General features: G+C 30.9%; 1 protein-coding gene across 1 annotated transcript; it reads right to left on the bottom strand.

The window, feature by feature from the left end:
* Window positions 1-339: 339 nt before the first annotated feature.
* LOC21399643 (probable glucan 1,3-beta-glucosidase A) lies at window positions 340-9,373 on the bottom strand. Its single transcript, XM_024161777.1, has 8 exons — window positions 9,197-9,373; window positions 8,707-8,826; window positions 8,175-8,363; window positions 7,197-7,352; window positions 5,962-6,131; window positions 3,665-3,814; window positions 1,735-2,087; window positions 340-524 (listed from the first exon to the last, which is right to left on the bottom strand). Exons 1-8 carry the CDS (start codon window positions 9,371-9,373, stop codon window positions 340-342), a joined length of 1,500 nt encoding a protein of 499 aa, XP_024017545.1.
* Between the last annotated feature and the right edge of the window lie 10,842 nt (window positions 9,374-20,215).

Genomic DNA, 20,215 nt, shown 5'->3' with positions numbered 1-20,215 from the left:
TTTCTACACGTTGTTCAAATAATTAACTAGCGTGATTCTTTTGGTTTGATTATCTTAACACGTTCTTAATTTAGATGTATCAATTAATTAAGAACTACTTTAACTCCGATGACTACTTAGTTTTAAACATCCAAGCAAAATTAAAGTATCATTTTACGTACGGATGCGTCGCAAAAAGATATTATAAGTATGCATCCTCGCTTGTATCTCTGTTCTTTTATTTAATAATAATTACAAGAAGTTAAACTTCTGGTACACACGACGATGGCCATAACTGACCAGCACTATTAACAGTGAACAAAGATTCAAATTAGCATATAATTATTAATTAATAGGAATTTAGAGGTTGATAAAGTGATTTTCAATCAACCCTTTGAGGTTCCATATTGGCGTGCTGTCATGCCTGTACGACCAATACGCCCATCCAAAAGTGGCACGTCCGTAAACTTCCAACTGAGATTTTATAAATCTTTTTCGGTCTTCATCTATTTCTTGCTTTGCGTACCAATCTCCACTCCATTCCCCTGAAGTTCATACAAGTTTTGTATAATTCGTTTTCAGGAACACAATTGAATGCTAATAAATCTAGTTGATATTTTATTAAATTTTATTTTTTATTTTCTAATTTTGGGCATGTTTGTCCTTCTAATCATGAGTCTGAGTATATACTTGGATATGCATATATATATATATATATATGCATACATATTAATAAAAAAAAAGTGTTAATTTCACTTTTTCTCTTGAATTATGTTCTTTATCTTATTTTGACCCCTTAACTTCAAAACGTTAAAAATTGTAACGTAAATTATGCTCCTTGTCCCATGGTTGGCCCTCCAGTAAAAAATCGTTAAGAATTCATCGGAATCAATTGTTTGAACCTCACATTACAGATATCTAGGCAATCATGCCCTTTAGATAAATTTAAGTTAATTTAACCCTCACATTTTTGGTAGCCAATATGAGCTTATTATGTAAAGAAAGGATGTAGACTTTTCTCTTATTAAATATCAGCTTTTAACTTTTATTTAGGCGTGATTTGTCTAAAATAACCGTTATTAATTTTAATATTGAGTGCTACATTGATGATTCCATAGACTTATTAACGGTTTTGTGATAGAAGGAGTCAAACATGAGACAAAAAGGATCGTTTATGGCGCAATAATTGTAATGTTTTTAAGTTTGGGGGCCAAAATATAGGACAAAGAACATATAAGTTAGGGTGTTCAAATTGACATTAACCCTAAAAGATTGTGTATGCATATATAAATTAATATGAAGCGGACGTGAATTATTTTACAAGTTCCCAATTAGATTAGGAATTGAATAACCATGATTTTTCTAATTGAAATCTTGCGTTTGATTATCTACTTATAGGATAGGTCCTTCACAATTGTTATGCGTTAGATTATCAATGTGCTAGTTGCCTTTAATATCAATTCTCTCTCGCGGGTTTTTTTTTTTTTTTTTTTTTTTTTTTTCAAATGCTTTACAACTAGGTACGCTAATATGGATTAGAATTCTTAAAGCATATATATGCCTAATTCATTTCACCGATTCAAATTTTCAGTTATAGATTTTTACAGTTAAAAACTCTAAAAAAATATCACATCTAACTTTTTCTACTACAGTTAAAAGCTTTTAGAAAATATCACATTTTAGTTCGAATTAAAAACTCGAATCTGTGAAGTGAACGAGGTGTGTTCAATAAAATTTTCATCTAAATATACTTACCTACAAAAGTGAGAGGGCCATTGGACGTGGTCACAGCTCCAAGATCAGAAGCTCGGTTATTGTAGATATAATCTATGTTCTGTTGAGCATTCATGTTTCTGAACTTATCTTCATAGAGATTGTAGAAATGCACGTCAACAACTACACGGTGAAGGCCACTAGCAAACGAGAAAAGTTCCTTTGGATCAACGGGCCAGCCCAATCGGTTTGACAGAATCACATAAGCATTTGATGTGTACTTCCTCACAGCTTCATAACCCTCTTTGTAATACCTTTTTAGGGTGTCTAGATTGACATCTACCCACGGCTCGTTCATCAACTCAATTGCTATCATAGCCGGATGGTAAGCATATCTGCATGCATGCATATTGCCAAACATAATTCACGTTAGAAATTAGAGAGGAGATATTATTTCGAATTTGAGGATGGGGGTATTGTTGTGTTGGAATCAGATGTGGATCTATCGCTAGTGCCGGCTTAACCATAAGGCCGGTTAAGCCGGTGCTTAAGGCCCCTAATTTTAGAATGCCCCTAATTTTTCTTTTTTCTAGTCTATATTTTAGATATCCTCTATGTATTATCTGGATTTTAAAAAATATATATCAGAAGCCAAACGGTTTTTTTTTTTTTTCTTTCTTTTTATGTTTTGGGAAATCACCCCGTGATCTCAATGACCTGAAATATAAGGATACTAAACGTCTCAGTCATATAAAACAGAAGTCAGGAAGTATTTTTTTTTTTTTAAAGGAAACAGTAACTATTTATTGAAGCGTCAATTAAGAAAAACAAAAGTCATTTCAAAAAGTTAAGAAAAAATGTCAAACAAGTAACAATAACAGTAAGTTTTTTCCATTAAAAAAAATAACTGTAAGTTTTATTTTCTTTAAAAAAAGCCATTAAGTGAATTAGCAATATTGTCTATTGAAAAAGATTTCAAAAAAAATAACTGTAAGTTTTATTTTCTTTAAAAAGAAAATAAGCCATTAAGTGGATTAGCAATATTGTCTATTGAAAAAGATTTATTGGAGATCTTAGTAGACAACTTTGCAGTTCAAAAGGCAAGAAATTTTTTTTTCACTAGTTCTTTATTATTATTGTTTTTTTTTTTGTATGTCTTGTTATTATATTACATAGGTTCTATGGACGGGAGAAATCTCAGCTTGTTTTCCTAATTATTTGGTGAAAAGTGTGTTTTTTGTTAATGGAGAAGCTTTTATGAGTTTAAATGTCGAATTTTTAGTAATATTTTCCTTTGACTTTGTTGTAATTTTTCTATTCGTTTTCCTATGTTGGATTTCATGGATTTTTTTGTTATTTTTTGAAGACATATAAAATTATTTATTTTATTTTTTCTTCATTTCAATGCATTGTACTACAAAAATATATTTTTTTGATTAAGCCTCCTCTAAAAACTCGCTTAATGCCTCAAATTAGGTTAAGCCGGCCCTGTCTATCGCTAGTTAGGTCATGTAAGAAGAAAGATTTTAAAGGTACTGCGTTACCATCACTTTTTCTTCGTCTTCTAAAGAAGAATGGAAACGAATATGAAGCGTAGCAGAGATCTTCTCAAGATCTACTCCATTATTTTCATTTTTTATATGAAATAATTAAAAGTAGCACCAAAAATATAATGAAGTATTTTATTGCTTGGGATCACTTTGGTAATTTTCGGCTTTATTCTTTTGAAAGACAACAAAATACTGGACTAGAACCTCGTTCATTTCACCGATTCGAGTTTTCAGTTTTAAGTTTCTACAATAAAAAGCTCTCAGAAAATGTCAAATCTAACTTTTTCTGCTATAGTGAAAAGCTCTCAGAAAATGTCACATCTCAGATCGAATTAAAAATTTAAATCCGCAAAGTAAACGAGGCTTAGAAGTTCTAAAAAAGTAAAAAAAAAAGAAAAAAAAAGCCAAGATATGTATGAAACCTTTTTGCTAGGAAATCTATGACTCTCACGGTGTCTGAAATGTAAGAATCTCCCCATTCAAGATATCCATCCCTTGTGCCGCTGTGTTCCCATCCGTTTTGAGAGCCTTGAACTGCATGAAGATCTATAATTACCTTCATTCCATATTTTCTGTACCAAAAATCCAATGAAATAATTAATATGACACTCTTGTTAATGATAATTAATATGCACGTCTCTCTTGCATTGTCAATCTTTAGAAGTACATGATATTCCTGAAAACTTGTGTAATTTTTTAAGAAAATAAAGTCATTCCTCTTTGTAAACTGAAAAAGCTCACCTTTTTTTTTTTTTTTTTTTTTTTCAACTTGAAAAACAGGCACTCTTAATTCATTGACAAAAAAGTATCGAGCTTTTTTCTTCTCGTTGTTACTTCAATTTCTGAAGTAAAAGATTTAACAATTGACACCCTGATATGCTATAAATTTTTGGACTCGTAGACAACATAATTACGTGTCGTAAACTCTGATAAAATAAGGAAATCTGAATTTCCTTGTTTCGTAATACACCCCGCTTGAAAATCTCATGAAAAATTTAATTATTTATTTTTATTTTTAGGGGAATCAACTAACAAAATTTTTAATTCAGGGATTAAACTAAGCTTAAGAACACAAAATTCCAGTACTAATTAATTAGGATTGTTTTTATAAATTCACTTAAAATATGTGCCTTGTTTTAAAGTGGCCTTAATTTTTTAAAACATATCAAAATACTCTTGAAATATAGAAAAGCATTCAAAATATCCTCTCCGTCTAATTCCGTTTATATACTCAACGAATTTATTGATGTGACACTCATTTAAAAATAATTAAGGCTATTAAGTATAATTAAGTATGTAAAATAATTAAATATTAAAAAATATTGAAGAAATGAAAAAACGTGATTAAAAAAATTAAAAAAATAAAAAAGGACCCTGAAAACCCTTATGATTCCCCAATCCCCCAAAAAAAAAAAAAAGAGCGCTAAGCCGCTAATTGATCATTCCTTCTTCAGTCACCTCCCTCTCAGCATGTTAACTCGAGGGCCTGAGCTTGTGATGGGACAATTGGTTGGGTCTGGTTCGACAGGGTGGGCGGAACTCGAAACAACAATGGAGCTTGCAGATACAGACGTACGACGGCTACGGTGATAGGGACGAAAAAGGTTTTCACCGGTCAGAATGGCGGCGGTGCGGCTGAGATGGCTAAAAAGAAGAAAATGACAATGGTCGAGGCTGCTTCGAATATCGACGAAGATGATATGGAGCTTTTCTCACTGCGTAATTTGGTAAATTTAGCCTATTATAGTATTTTTTTATTATAATAAAAATTTTTTACGTAAAATTATATATTAATTTAAATTAATAAATTAAATGAACCTGGTCTTGCTTCTTACTTTTAAATTATGTCCAGTTCCTGCGTATTTATCACCTGGGTTTCCCAAACAAAGGAACAGCCATATGGCAAAATTGCAAAACAAACGCCTACTCGCGTCTCCCATTAATTTCGAATACCTTTTTCCATTAAACCAAAAAAAAAAGGGAAAGAAATCGATTTTTTCCTCACAGTTTCTTTTATTCGTTACATTGAAGTTCACCTTGGTCGATGAAGGAGAAGAAATGGCTGGAGGCAGAAGTGAACAAATCGCAATGAAGGGCAAATGAATTGGGAATGAGATTTTATTTTATTTTAATAATTGGATTTTGAATTTGTTTACTATTTTTTGATAATTAATCTTTTTTATGAGTTTAATTTAGCTTTTGTATATGAGTGCCGCGTTAGCAAAACCGTAAGCATTATAAACAGAGTTGGACAGAAGAGACATTTTGAACAATTTTTTATATTTCAAAAGTGTTTTGAATTGTTTTAAAAATCAAAAATATTTTAAAACGGGATACATATTTTTAGGGTATTTAAAAAAATAACTTTAAAATTAGAGTCCGTTCACTTCGCTGATTCGAATTTATAATTTAAATTGAGATGTGATTTTATATGAAGATTTTTTACTGTAACAAAAAAGTTAGATGTGACTGTTTTTGAGAACTTTTTACTGTGGCAAAACTCAAATTCTAAACTCGAATCGGTGAAGTGAACGAGGCCTAATTTATTTTAGTCTTGTTCATTTCACCGATTTGAGTTTTGAGTTTCGTTATAGTAAAAAACTCTCAGAAACAGTCACATTTAACTTTTTTATTATAATAAAAAATTTTCATATAAAATTATATCTCAATTCAAATTAAAAATGAGAATTAATGAACTAAACAGACATATACAACTTACTGTGCCCAATTGAAGGCATTGTCTAATGCTTGCAATGAGCCCCCAACAAAAGGCTTTGGTGGGTTTGGATCATACGCAATCCACCAACCAACCGGAATTCTCACGGCATTCAGTCCATTAGCCGACATGAATCTGAAATCTTGTTCAGTTACGAAATTATTCCAGTGTTCCTGTAAGTTAAGCATACAATTAATTTTCAAGTATGTATTTTTAGAACACCTCTATTCCTCCCTATTAACAGCTTTCACACACGTCAACTTTTGATAGATTAAAATCTAAAACACTTCTTTTCATTTTTTATTTTTATTTTTTAAAAAGAAACCCATAAACACATGTCAACTTATGAAAAAAATAATATTACCTACCTATCTATCTATCGATCTATCTATTTATATCCCGTAGTTTTGCCTCAAAAAAAGATTTTCCTAAAAAGAAAAAGATTTAAATCCGACTTGAAATTTTCTAACTTGCACTATCGCTGAATTTTTAAAACAATTTTGATTATACTTTTAAATATATACTTAGATTACAACTTAAACCCCGATGAAAAAAAAAAACCAACTTTATATGATACTATGTATGTAACTTATGTTTTCAGGACTAAATTTCAAAAAGTGGATTAAACTGTATACCGTAGTACTAAAAATAGATAAAATAAAATAAAATATAGAGAGGCTTTAAAAATAATGACTGCGTTTTAATGTTAGTTCAAAATTTTGGTTTGCGCTACATCCCTGAAAACAGTTTTTAAAAAAATTCAGTAATGTCTCTCTTTCTCTCTCTCGCTCGAGAGATGAGAAAACGAAAACAAAAAATGAAAAATGACTAAAAGTGATTTTTTATTTCTCTCATTTTACACTAAATTAAAAAAATTATTTCATTTCTGTTTTTTATCTTTATTGTGTCAAATGCCGTTTTAAAAACGTTATTATTTATTCTTTCTTAAAAAACGTAAAAAATAAAAACGGCAAATGTTTTAAAAACACGCCTTTGCGGGTACTTAAATATAATATATATATATATATATATCTATCAGTTTCAGAACTGTATTCAAAATTTCTTCTTAGGTAACGATTAGCCCTTCATATATCTATATTTATTTGCATATAATTTGAAAAGGAGTCATCAAAAACAAAAATAATAACGCAAGAAATCTTTCAAAAAAAAAAAAAAAAGGTATTACTCACACATACTTTACATAGATAAGACTTTGTAAAAATATGTATAAGAATCACCTGCAAAACTTGACGAGCTCTATCCGGACCAAAACCATTAGTGAGTTGATATTCACCATGCAAGTCGGTTTTTACTGTCATTATGAAAACGGATGGATTACTATCTTCCCATCCATATCCTTCATAATCTGCAGCCACCTCCGTGTCTGATTTTACCTAATAATAAACAAAATTAAATAGAATGAAAACATTAGCTTTAATTAGTAACCTAAGGTTTAGTCATCGATTGATCGGCTATTGCAATTATATTTTTTAGCTCTACTTAAGCCATAATCTCGCTACTCTTTTGTAATTTCTTTTTATTTTGTATAATTTCATTTGTAATAATATGAGTGGGAGACTTGATTAGGACGTCGTAACTAGTACATAGTAGATACCAACATAATTGAGATTCTGCGGACCACATATATCTATTCTTTCAGAAAGATACAGGAGTTTACTTCACAAAAATTCGGTTTTTTGCTTATTGCTAGACCCTTTTTTTCTTTTAGTTTTCATTGGAGGTAAGAACAACATGAAATTGTAAGTTGTTTAATGCTATGTTTGGTAGGATAGATAGAGAAGAGAAAGAAAAGAGAAGTAAAATAACTAAGTTAAAGAAGTAAAATGATTCTCTCTCACGTTGTTTGGTAGAAGAGAAAAAAAATGAAAAGAAAATGTTAAATTTAAAGCAGTTTACAATAATACCCCAATACAAATAAAAATATAATGAATGTTGAATCTTAAAATTGTTATTTTACATCTTATTTTTTGTCAAACTTTTTCTCTCATCTTTTCTTCTCAAAGTTGGAAGGATTAAAAATTAGTGGGCCTTATGGATTTTTTTTTCTTTCCTTTCTCATTTTCTCTCTACCAAACAACCTAAAATTCCATTTTTCTTTACAAAATCCTTCCTGTATTTTTTTTTTCTACTCTCTTTTCCACCCTACCAAACACACTGTAACTGTAAATCTAAGATAGTTATGAAAAATAGAGTACCTGGACGAATAAACCATTGGATGCTTTGATGCGAACTCGATATTTATCATCAGGTTTCCTTACAATCTCAAATGTTTCCCAACCTCCAGGCACGTTGTTAACAGCTACTACCCTCGTTACCCTGTCTTTTTGCACAAACTGCTTGTTGAACACTCTTAAGTTGTAAGTGTTCTCATTGACCCTCCACAACTGCATTCAATATTGTCAATATTTGCACAAACGTCTTAGAAGTAAAATCGGCTTGGGAAAATTTTTTTAGTTAAAATCGTTCGATCTTGATGTTTTGGACAAGAAAGAAAAATTTTGAACAACAATCTCAATTAAAAAAAAAAAAAAAAAAAAAATTAATCCTACTAGCTCACTTAAAGGTTTGTAGTATAGAAAGGGTTTAAATTGAGAAAATCTTCTATTTTTATTTTTTCGTTTTACGTATGTATGTCTTAATTTTGTAAGCCTTTTTTATTTTCTTCTTAATAAAAAGAATTAATATTTCATTAAACATGTCGTTAGAAACTAAATGGTACTATTATACCCTGAAAGTTTCCCAGCCAGACGCCGAGGCTCGATTGGCAACAACAATAGATCCACCCCCATTTTCTGCACAAAGATATTTCTGCAGCTTTGTGGACTTCAGTTGAATTTGAGCCCCATCCTGCAGAATTAGTTGGGGTTAACCAAAAGATTATCAAGTAAATATGTAGGAACCGTATTTAGATTAATATAACTTGGAATACAAAAATTGTAATGAGAAGTGGGATTTTTGCTTATAAAAAAATTAATAAACTAGAGGAGTGGGAGTTATTCAAAAGATTATCAAGTAAATATATAGCAACCATATTGAGATTAATATAAATTGGAATACAAAAATTGGAGTTACAAGTGGTGGGAGTTTTTCTTAAAACAAAATTAATTACATATAAAAGTGGGAACTTTGGTTGATTCCCATTTATTTATTGTTGAGTACTATGAAAAATAATAATTTAAATTGGAACGAGAGCTTTCTCATAGTTAAATGTGTATACCAGAAGATCGTCGTTTGGCATTCCATTAAAGAGGGATGGTTTCATCCACTTCTCTATAACAAGCCAATTCCCAAGATTCACTGCTTTCAGCGGCAAATTTTGTGCCAAGGAAAGAGAGATCCTACTGCATGAAAGGTAAACAACCAGAAGATGGTACGCGAAAATGAAGTATGCCATTTTTCGAGTACTCGATGACAAATGGAAACACCAAAGCTACCTATATATATAGACATACTATATATATATAAATAATAAGGAGAGAGAACAACTAACACCGCTCTAACACATCAGAATTAGGTTAGCGCCCACTAAAATAACCTATCTCACACTAAGCTCCCCACTCAACTTATTTTATATAAAAGAAAAAGAAAATTACAAAAGGATCTGGCCTTCAGCCCAAAAAAAAAATAATAATAATTACAAGAAAATCCGAAATAAATGAAAATTACAACTACTCGATTATGAAAAAAAAAAAAAAAACCATCAAATCAAACATAAGGGAACCATCCTAAGACCATCTTTAATGTAAATGTTAATGCTAATTGTATATTTAACATTAAAAAGTATCATGGTAAGTTATTTTCACTTTTGCTTCAATAAATAATACTATTTAAAATGTTAAATTTACATTTTTCTGTAATCATTAAGCTTTGAAAGTTGTAAAAGTAAACTTTTATTTTTAAAATAATTAGAAAATGTAAATATTGCAATGATTACACAAAAAAGTAAATATTTCAACCAATAGCAACCAAATGCTAAATTTTTCATATGCTATACTTAGTGAGAAATTTGCCACAAAATATAGCATATAAGAAATTTGACACAACAAATAGTATTGCATTGGAAAGTGTTTTTTACTCTCAATGTTAAATTTAAAATTGACACATCAATTATAGCATTACATTGGAGATTATCCGAAAATTGGATAGTGTTTTTTACTCTCAAATATTAAATTTACAATTGACATATCAATTATAGTATTGTACTAGTGGAGATGCTTCGAAAAATGGAAGTAGATTGTATGATCTAAGAAAGCAATGAATCTCTCAATAACGAACAAGACAATAAAAAGGGAAGTGTAGTCTGATCCTGATTACACGAGGAAAGGAAATTTGGCACAATATATAGCATTGCATTGGAGAGTGTTTTTTACTCTCAAATATTACATTTTCAATTGACACATTAATTATAGTATTGTATTGAAAATGCTCCGAAAAAATAGAAGAAGATTGTATGTTCTAAGAAAGCAATGAATCTGTCAATAACGAACAAGACAATAAAAAGGAAGTGTTGTCTGATTACGATTACACGAGAAAAGAAAATTTGGCACAATATATAGCATTGCATTGGAGTGTGTTTTTTACTCTCAAATATTAAATTTTCAATTCACAGATTAATTATAGCATTATTATAGCAATGCGCAGAAGATTCTCCGTAAAAATAGAAGAAGATTATATGTTCTAAGAAAGCAATGAATCTGTCAATAACGAACAAGATAAAAAGGAAGTGTAGTCTGATCCCGATTACACGAGGAAAGGAAATTTGGAGCCGAAGACCACCAGTGCATCCAATCTCTGGAGAAAGTAGAAGAAGCCAACTTGTCGGCAACCCCATTGGCTTCTCGAAAATAATTCGTAGTCAATAAAATCTGGTATACGTACGTACTGACAATGAAGAAAAAGATTATCCATATTCTCTTCATGAACCTTATAAGAACGACAACAACTACCAAGGCTAAAAGCCGTACGTTTCAGGGCATCATCAGTAGGCAATCTCTTGTGCAAAATTTTCCAAAGATGAACAGGTCGACGAGAAGGAATAATTTTTTTTTTCTATTATATATATAAATGACAAGAGAAGATAACTGTTATAATAACTGCTCAAAACATCCTAGTTTTAGGTTGGCACCTCTAAAAGTGAGGAGAAATAATCTAGGACCAAATATACTTGGCCCAACAAGCCGGAGTGCCAACATGCACATAAAGATGATTAAAGAAAGAACTACATGACACCAGACAAGTTTATCACCATGCATCGAGCAAACTACATTATTCGTAATTCAGGAAAAGCCCCCTTTTTTTTGCTGGTTAGGAAAAGCCTTTTGAAAACAAACAGGAATACACCAGTTACCATTTTTGTGGAATTTCGGCACAGTAGCCTTCATATTACGTGGATGCTCCAGAGAAATACCAGTGATAGCAACAATCTTAGAACCTATTTGAATTGGCTTAAAAAAAAACTGCTTTTAGTTTATTTGGTTTGAAAGCTGGTTTTGAGCGTGTTTGAATCGACACCTTTAAAGTGTTTTCGGTTTTTATATGCTCTTTTAGAACAAGACACTTACTTGGCGTTTATGAAAAAAGAGCTTACAAAAAGCTTTTTTATTTACACTTTTAACCATTTGTTTATGAACAACAAATCAGATATTCCAAGCATATCATTGTATTACATTATTTTTTAAAACAATAAGTGATTTTGACTTATTTATCTAAATAAGTTTATATAAAAAAAAAACTCTTTTTAATTCATGTAGTATATCAAAATACAGACTTTTATTTCTCTTCTTTTACTACTTAAAAGTAAAAACACAAGTTCTCTCAAACGGCCCTTATAGCCAAGTCAACACGTAGTCTAGAAATTTACAAAAGAATCCTTATGATAAGCCGTCGAATGAGAACAGACAACAGTGCAGATCATGAACTAATAAATTGAAGACGAGGCCCAAATTCTTAACTAGTGATTACTATAAAATATATATATATATATTCTTAATATTCTATGCTATCTTCCAAACCCGATATTTTTTTTTTTGAAATACAAAATTAATATGGTAGATATATATATATTTATTTATATATAGGAATGTATTAAGTCCGGCATCTGAATAAATCAGGTATGTGTAACTTTTTTTTTGCATACCCAATGAGACATATTTTAACTTTTACATTATGAATGGATAAATTAAGCTGGTTTTTAGATTCAATTTTCTATGAGTCTAACTCACCCAACTCAACCCGAAATTTACCATGGTGGACTGTTGAATTCGTTTTCTTTAATGTTTAAATAGGACAAATTTGAAATCAAACTGGCCAAACTAATTATCTTTGCCGGTTGTAAAACCCACCCAATATCCAGCCTAATAATAATTAACATGTACATAGAACATCACTTGTATCAGCATGCTCCATGAACTATGGGACATAAATATGTGTGGCTCCGCGATCTATATGAAGTCTCTAATTTTACATTACTCTCGGTTAAAACTCCACCATTTTGCAAAAGGTACCAAGTAGCAGGACCTAAAACTCGGCAACATTCCTTCCTTTGGATACAAGAGAAAAAAATGCAACTCAATGTTATACATTTCAAGCATGTTTAGGATTTACAAGATGATATAAAGTTTTTCTATGGACTTCGTGCAATACCATGTTCGTGTATTGTAGTATAGATGAGGTAACTATTATAATTTCAATACAACTCTAATCAGATAAAATTTGGTATTTATTTATGGGAAATTATAATTTTCAAAGTGAATAAATGAACAAATTTGGTTTCTCTAATAGCTAAAGACAGGAATATTCCTCTAGTGCTGTAATGATCACCTTAGTCTTAATTCTTACTATACTACTTCTCTTTATCTGTTGCTAAGATAAGTCTTTTAATTTATTTGAAACCATTAAAATCCAAAGCTAATATCACAAGAGAATAGTAAAGAAACTGATCTTTTTTATCTACCAATGTTAAGAGAATAGGAGGTTTGTTATCAAAAGATAAGAAGTAAGCTTAATAACCAATTCCAAGCCTATGCATAACAATACTAAAATGGATTGAAAGAATAAATCTTTGTCAAGTTGTTGTATATATGGACTGATTCAGAAAAAGAAAATCAAGCAAAACTACGATATATAGAATATGTACAAGTCAAGCAAAACTAAAAATCCGTGCTCTACTTTACAGGCACCTTTATATGGTCTTGGAGGATTCAAATATGTTGGACCTGATTCGTTTTTTTGGATCCTGCACTCATCTCTGCGGAGGGTTTTAGGTTTAATCAAAGGGAAAATGCTTTACTTGGCTGAATGAGTCTATGGTGAACCAATTAATTTCTGCCCCTTACAATTCAAGGTGAGTTTTCTAAAACTAAACTGAAATGTTAGGATTAGGTTGAATGATTCTATGAAATATTTTATAAAATTGATGTGCTTGGTATGCTTGAAATTTAGGAATCACTGGATTGATTTTCTCTATTTTTCGTTTTTGAAAAATAAAATAAAATAAAAAAGACGTAAAAAAATACTAAAATTTTGCATAGGCAAAAATCCCCCGGCCCGCAAAGTAGGGCGCCCTGGAGCCGGGATGGGTCAAAAATTTATATTTTTATTTATGTTTTACATTCTAAAATTAATGCACAATTTTTAGGAATTAATGCACAACAATCATTGACCCTTTACAATACATGGAAAATTTATCTGTCTCATCTGTTTGATGTTGTACTTGGCATCATAGGCACTGCTCTTAATTTCCGATGCTCTTAATTTTAGTTATGCTTAGGTTCTTTCTCTAAAGAAAATATTTATATTTTCTTTTGTCAAATACGCTGAAAAAATTCAATGTGTTCAAGAAGAGGAAGGGGAAGAAAGCTCCTATTTGGAAAGCACTTAAGGTATACAAAAATTAATTTTTATGTTTAAGCTCTGTTTAATTGAGAAGATTTAGTCTCCTTATCAATGTGGATGTTTATTTTTATAGTGCCCTCACCAGCCAACAAACACGGAGTGTGGATATTTTGTCATGAAATATATGAAGAAAATTTTAGAAAATCGATGTTCACTAATAATAGAAAAGTATGTAGTTGCAAGGAATGATAAATTCTTGTGAATATATCATGAATTGATCATCCATATAATGCATTGAAAAGTTGTTTCTATATACTTGACAATGAAATTTCATTGTTCTCCTATATCTTACATCAGGACTGATCAATTCATATTTTGTCTGCTCTTCTCTCTCTCTCTCTCTCTCTCTCTCTCTCTCTCTCTCCTTTCTTTCAGTAATCGAAGTTGATGAGCTTTGTTTTAATGCATTGCTAGTTTAGACTGTTACTTTTGTAAAGCTATTACTTGTGGCTTGTTGTATTCTTTATCATTAATAAAATTTTTTGTTTCTCATGAAATAAAAGGTATCTTCCTAGATTATCTAACCATCTTAATAATATTTACAGTTGAATGAAAATGAGACATACACTCAAATGGAGCTTGATAATGTGCGATCTGAGTGGGCTAATTGCATTGTGAATTACTTTTAGATATATCTGCTGAGTTTACAAAAAAATAAAAAGTACACGGATATAGAATTTTTATGATGAACACAGACTAAACTTTATTTTTAGTGACAATTGTGTACATTGATGATGTGAATCTTGATTTCTTAGAATAATGGTTGGGGACATTTATCAATATTTATAGTGACAATTGTGTACACTGTAGATTTCTATAATAATCATGACCATGTTCTTCATTTGTTTTTAATATTATATATTATTTAATATTTTAATAGTTTAATAGGGTATTTTTATAATAGATTTAAAAAAAACAAAAAACAAAAGTTCTCAAACCACAACGGTTCTTAAATTAAAATTGTTGTCAACGGTTCTTAAATTAAAATTGTTGTCTGTTTTTGACAAGATAAAATCCGTTATCTATCAAGAATTTTGTACTAGTGAGCGCATTATTTTGCAATTGTTGAGTTAGTGAAATTAAGTGAGTAATGATATTACAACTGCATATATATAAATCAGAATCTTGCTGTGGACGTTTATTAAGTGGGTCAACAATGCCAATAATCAATCGTCAAAAAGAAGGATTTAGCGGCGTTGATCTATGGTTCAGGGTGTCTTAGTGCCTGTTCTTTTAGAGTGTGTCTTGAGTTTAGTTTTTAAGTTGAATTTGAGTTATAACTTGAGTTGAAGTTGTAATTTGAGTTTGTGTTTGGTTGTGTACATTTGAGTTATAGTTTGGGATAAGAATCTTTTTTTGAGTTTGTGTTTGAGTGAGTCAAAACTTAAATTTGTATTTAGATAGTATTTTAATAAAAACTCAATGGTGATGAAAAATTTTAATAGGGTATATGGGTGGGGTTTTATTCGTCTTTTCGTTGTCAACACATAGAAAAAAAATAATCTCAATCAGGATTAAAACGAAAAAGTTATAGCATTTTTAAGAATAGAAAAAATATTGTTCATTAATTTGAGTTCGAGTTTCTGAACTTGAGTTGAAGGGGACACTTGAACTCGAGTTTTAGTCCCAAACTCGAGTTCAAACTTAAAAGAACATAAACTTGAATAAAGTTGAAACTCGAGTTATCTTTTTTTGAGTTTTTTGGGTAGCCGAACACACCCTTAATGTTTTGGGGGCCATGTTGATAAAAAAAGCATAATTTAGGGGAATTTATGAATTTTCTTTTTTAAAAAATTAGTGCTAAAGTGCACCAACTAATTAGCAATTACGTTAAAATAACAGAAGGCTTTAGATAGAAAAATATAAAAATTTTAACGTTCTATATATTACGGGGTATATTTAAGAGGTAGGTTTAAAAATTCGTGAGGACAAGCAACGTAGTTAAGAGAATTCTTGAAACGTAACCTTGATGCGGGAACATTGAGCTATATATGGATCCTGTATATACAGATTTGTCATCAATTCAAGTGCCAAAAACATTCTTCAGCCAAACCCAAAGTGCCAAGAAAAGGTTACAACCGAAAATGGAAGACGACCAATATAATTACTCATTCATAACCTTTCAAATAGACAACAAAGTAGTAGAATGATCGTTAACAATTTTTCCGGTAGTAGGCTATAAAAAAAAGAAAAAAAAATACATGCAGAAATGTCATAATTAAATTAAAAGGGAACCTGAGGCGTTAAATATGTTGTCAAACAACTAATCCATTTATCTCGCAAGTTTTAATCATAATTAATACCTTTTTTTTTACAATACTTTGTCACTGAAAATTCAAATTTCTCATCAAATTTTTTGTTCAAACCTAACATTTCTGCATGCATTAATGAATAACATTTTTTTATTCAGGACATTGAAATATATCGAGGTTGATGGCTTCATATATACCCTCTCACAATGTATTATGTAGACGACGCATAATATTTCTCATGGCCTCTGATCTAATGGCAAAAATAAGGGGTTGAGAAGCGCTTTAGCAGGGCGTTGTGAGTTCGACCCCATTTATAATGTTTATTTCTCATTTATAGGATGACACATTATGTTTGTGTTTTTTTTTTGGAAAAAAAAAACAACATTTAGTGATGAGGTCCGATCAATTTAGATGATTTTGATCGATCTAGAAAGCTTTATTCAGAGAAAGACCTTGTTAACGTTAGACTCTCTTATATAAACAATAAAATGAATTACAAAAAGTAAACGAGAAAAAAATAATTTAGAGTGGTTTACTCTTAATTAATGTAAGAACTACAACTGCTATGGTGTTGGGGGTTGAGAAAAACAATGACTTAGCGTGCGTTTGGTTCAATGATCCATTCCATAATTCGAATCATGGTTCATAACTTGTTACAATATTTTCTCTCACAAAAAATACACGTAAATCGAAAATAATTCTGAATTCATCAACCAAACGTCCGCTTAGGGTTTCTCTATGGACGAGATCGAGTGCATATATATAGTCAATACGTGTGACAATCCACTCTTTTATAAACAGTAACTTAGGGTTTCTCTATGAAATAGATGGAGTGCATATATATAGTCAATACACGTGACAATCCTCTCTTTTATAAAGTTGACTTTTCTTCTATAGATGTGTTTCCACCAAATCCCGATGATATGGATTTGCAGTACGTGCCCTGAGATCTTCGAGTCATCTTCTAGAGGATTTAGCCAAAGTACCATGTTGAAGTCTTCTGCACATGGGCAGACCTTCGGCCTTTGCCGGCCCATATTCCGGTAATCAAAGCTGATCACATTGACAAATGACATGTCTAAATACAAGATGAAGGTACAAAATTTGCCTCATAATTAATTAATTAATGTGCAAAACCTTTAGTTTTCATCCATAATTAAGCACACGAAAGATCATCAATTTGACCTAGTGGATGAACAAACGTGCCGATTAGGATAATATCTTGATCTGCCATAATTAATCCCTTCTTTGTGCAGCCGCCAACGCGTGCCGTGGGTTAGCCAACCTACAATTAACTATAACTAGTGGAAGTGTGGCATGCTTTCTGCACTACAAAAATGCCTCGACTAAACTAATATTGTTCCTCAAGTGGAATGAAAAGAATCTTCACATAGAGCCAATTTAATTGGCACATTAGTTTTCCGGTGCTTCTTCAGACCATGTAACAGATAGATTTCGATCAGATCACCAGCAAACATTACTGGCTTTCTTTTTTTATTTGGTGCTCCAAGCAATAGGTAATGTACTCTGCACAAACTAGATATTGTGGAGTAGGCAGTGACTATATTATATACTAGAAAGTGGTGGTGGCAATCTGTCTCGTGCTTTTGTTGTTTGTTAATTGATCAATTAAATATTGTTACACAAACTAGATATGTACTTTGCCTCTAACATATCTATATTGGTCTATATTGTAACATTATGTAAATGCTGAATTGTCATGTAGTAGATAGGGGCGTTCATAAACCCGAACAACCCGCAAACCCACCTCGCACCGCCCCAACCTGAAAAAAGTAACCCGCAGCATTATTTTTTAATTTTCGGCCCATTATATCTCTGGCCCGAAGTGTTTGGTGCGGGTTGTGGGTTGAGCCCATAACAACCCGCAACCCCCAATCCAACCCGCACAACATATGTCTAAACTAACTATCCAAATTGTTACTTAAGCTATTTTCATTTCTCTTGTAGATAACTCAACTTCATGTCCTACTACAACCATTGAGGAGCCTATGAGTGTGGACTGATAAGGATTGTTGCTGTTGCAATGCTTGCTTTAGATGGATTTGAATTAAGCATCTATGTTTACTTTATGTTAAGACTAATTTATGAGTGTAGACTAATTTATGTTTGCTTTATATTTGATGTTGGATGAACTGCTTTGCTACATGTTTGATGTTAGATGGACTCATAAGAATGGTTGCTATTTCTATTTGATTATGAACTTTGAATGTTAGATTGAACTTTAAGTCTTTAATTTTTTGAATGTTGAAACCGACCACCCAACCCACCCCGCACCGCTCTAACCCAACCCGAACATCGTTGGATTGTGAAAAAATTTTAACATCGTTGGGGTTAAATATGTGTAACGCGCATCTTAAAGGGCAGGAGAAAAAAAGTCTTACCCCGCACCAACCCAACCCATAAACAGCCCTAGTAGTAGAGACAAGCTGGGATACATGCAATCCTATTTGTCCCGATGAAAATTTATCTCCATCACACACAAAACTAGGCCCCATTTGTAGGTTTTACGTGGGATTCATCATGTGAAGTCTACATCTTTATATCTATGGAATAAATCCTCATCGGCACAAAAAGAGTTTTTCTATACATATACATATATATATATATATATTTATATATATATATAACAGTATTCTCTTTATGTATACTGATGAAACGTTATTATTAATATATGTTGCAATCTTTAAATACATACTAATAAATTATCACACTTCATGAGTTGGTACATAAATGGACATTAGAGTTGGTATTTTTAGTACTATTTGTTGGATTTCTAGACCTTTAGTTGAGTCCTTGTCCCACATCGATTGTGAATGAAACCTTTTGTCTTCTGTAAGCTTATAAATAAAAGCCTAGATTATCATTTTAATTTTGAGAAACAAAAGATTTCTAATTCAAGAATGACCATTGTAACAAAATGGACAAAAGGCTTTGTTTTTAACTTATATGGGATCTGTGTGACTCTTGTTTAAAAGGTTTCTATTTTCTAAAAAGTAAAGAGGTTCTGCTTTTTAATTTACCTAGAAAAGAAAGCTTATTTATCCGAAATAAAAATATTATTGAGACAAGCAATTTTAGATGCAGGATTAAAAGATACGTAGGACGTAATATATGCAATTTCGATCATGTAAATGATGTGTTTATTTAAACGTGATCGTATATGTTTACTTGAACGTGATCGTATAAATAATGTGTTTACTTGAACGTGATCAGAGTGACGATGTTAACAAAGAAGTATAAATAATGTGTTTACTTGAACGTGATCAGAGTGACGATGTTAACAAAGAAGTATAAATAATGTGTTTACTTGAACGTGATCAGAGTGACGATGTTAACAAAGAAATAGAGTGAATAATTAAAAATTTTACTATGTCTTGTAAGTAAATTTCATGTTTTTAATTTTAAAAAATATATTTCGTACGTGCAATCCCCTATTTCGCACCTTAGAAAATTGCATAGCTATTCTACTATTATACGAAAAATCGTAATAGGTAAATACAAAAAAAAAAGATTTTTTAATTAAAATGAAGAGGTTCTCTAGTAGGATAAAAAAAAATTGATAATTTTTTATTTTCAACTGCCAGATCTGTATCAGAAACTGTTTATTCTGCATACTTTTTTATCTGATTTAATTGACCAAATCCAACAATTAAAAACTAAACTCTACCTCAAAAAAGGCCCTACCGAGAAACTCCTATTAATTTATAGGGAAATAGTAGGAAATAGGCCAATATGAAAAGTTTAAGAAAGTATATAGGCCAATTTTTAGTTATAAAAATTAATAGGCTATAATTTATCAAGTTATGGTTCATAACCAGATAAATTATGGACAAACTTGTCAAGTTATGGTTCATAATCAGCTAAGTTATGGACAATAACTTGTCAAGTTATGGTTCATAACCAGACAAGTTATGGACGAAAACAGTAATTTGGCCTGTTTATTAACTTATGTAAACTATTGGCCTATTAATTTTAATTCATCTCAAGTCTTGGCCTATTTTCCTCTTTTTTCCTAATTTATATAACCGTCTTCATCATCTTAGCAATATAAATACATATATATATATATA

The sequence above is a fragment of the Morus notabilis genome, unplaced genomic scaffold (assembly GCF_000414095.1).
Source record: "Morus notabilis unplaced genomic scaffold, ASM41409v2 Scaffold841, whole genome shotgun sequence".
NCBI lineage: Eukaryota > Viridiplantae > Streptophyta > Magnoliopsida > Rosales > Moraceae > Morus > Morus notabilis.
This window is presented reverse-complemented; position numbering and strand designations above follow the sequence as displayed.

What these genes read in the sequence shown, in the direction of transcription:
- LOC21399643 (XM_024161777.1), bottom strand. Translation starts at nt 9,373, where the DNA reads ATGGCATACTTCATTTTCGCGTACCATCTTCTGGTTGTTTACCTTTCA. An exon ending in GAGCTCGTCAAGTTTTGCAG is followed by an intron (nt 6,132 to 7,196) that starts GTGATTCTTATA and finishes CTTAACTTACAG; the next exon opens with GAACACTGGAATAATTTCGT. An exon ending in ATAGATTTCCTAGCAAAAAG is followed by an intron (nt 2,088 to 3,664) that starts GTTTCATACATA and finishes GCATGCATGCAG; the next exon opens with ATATGCTTACCATCCGGCTA.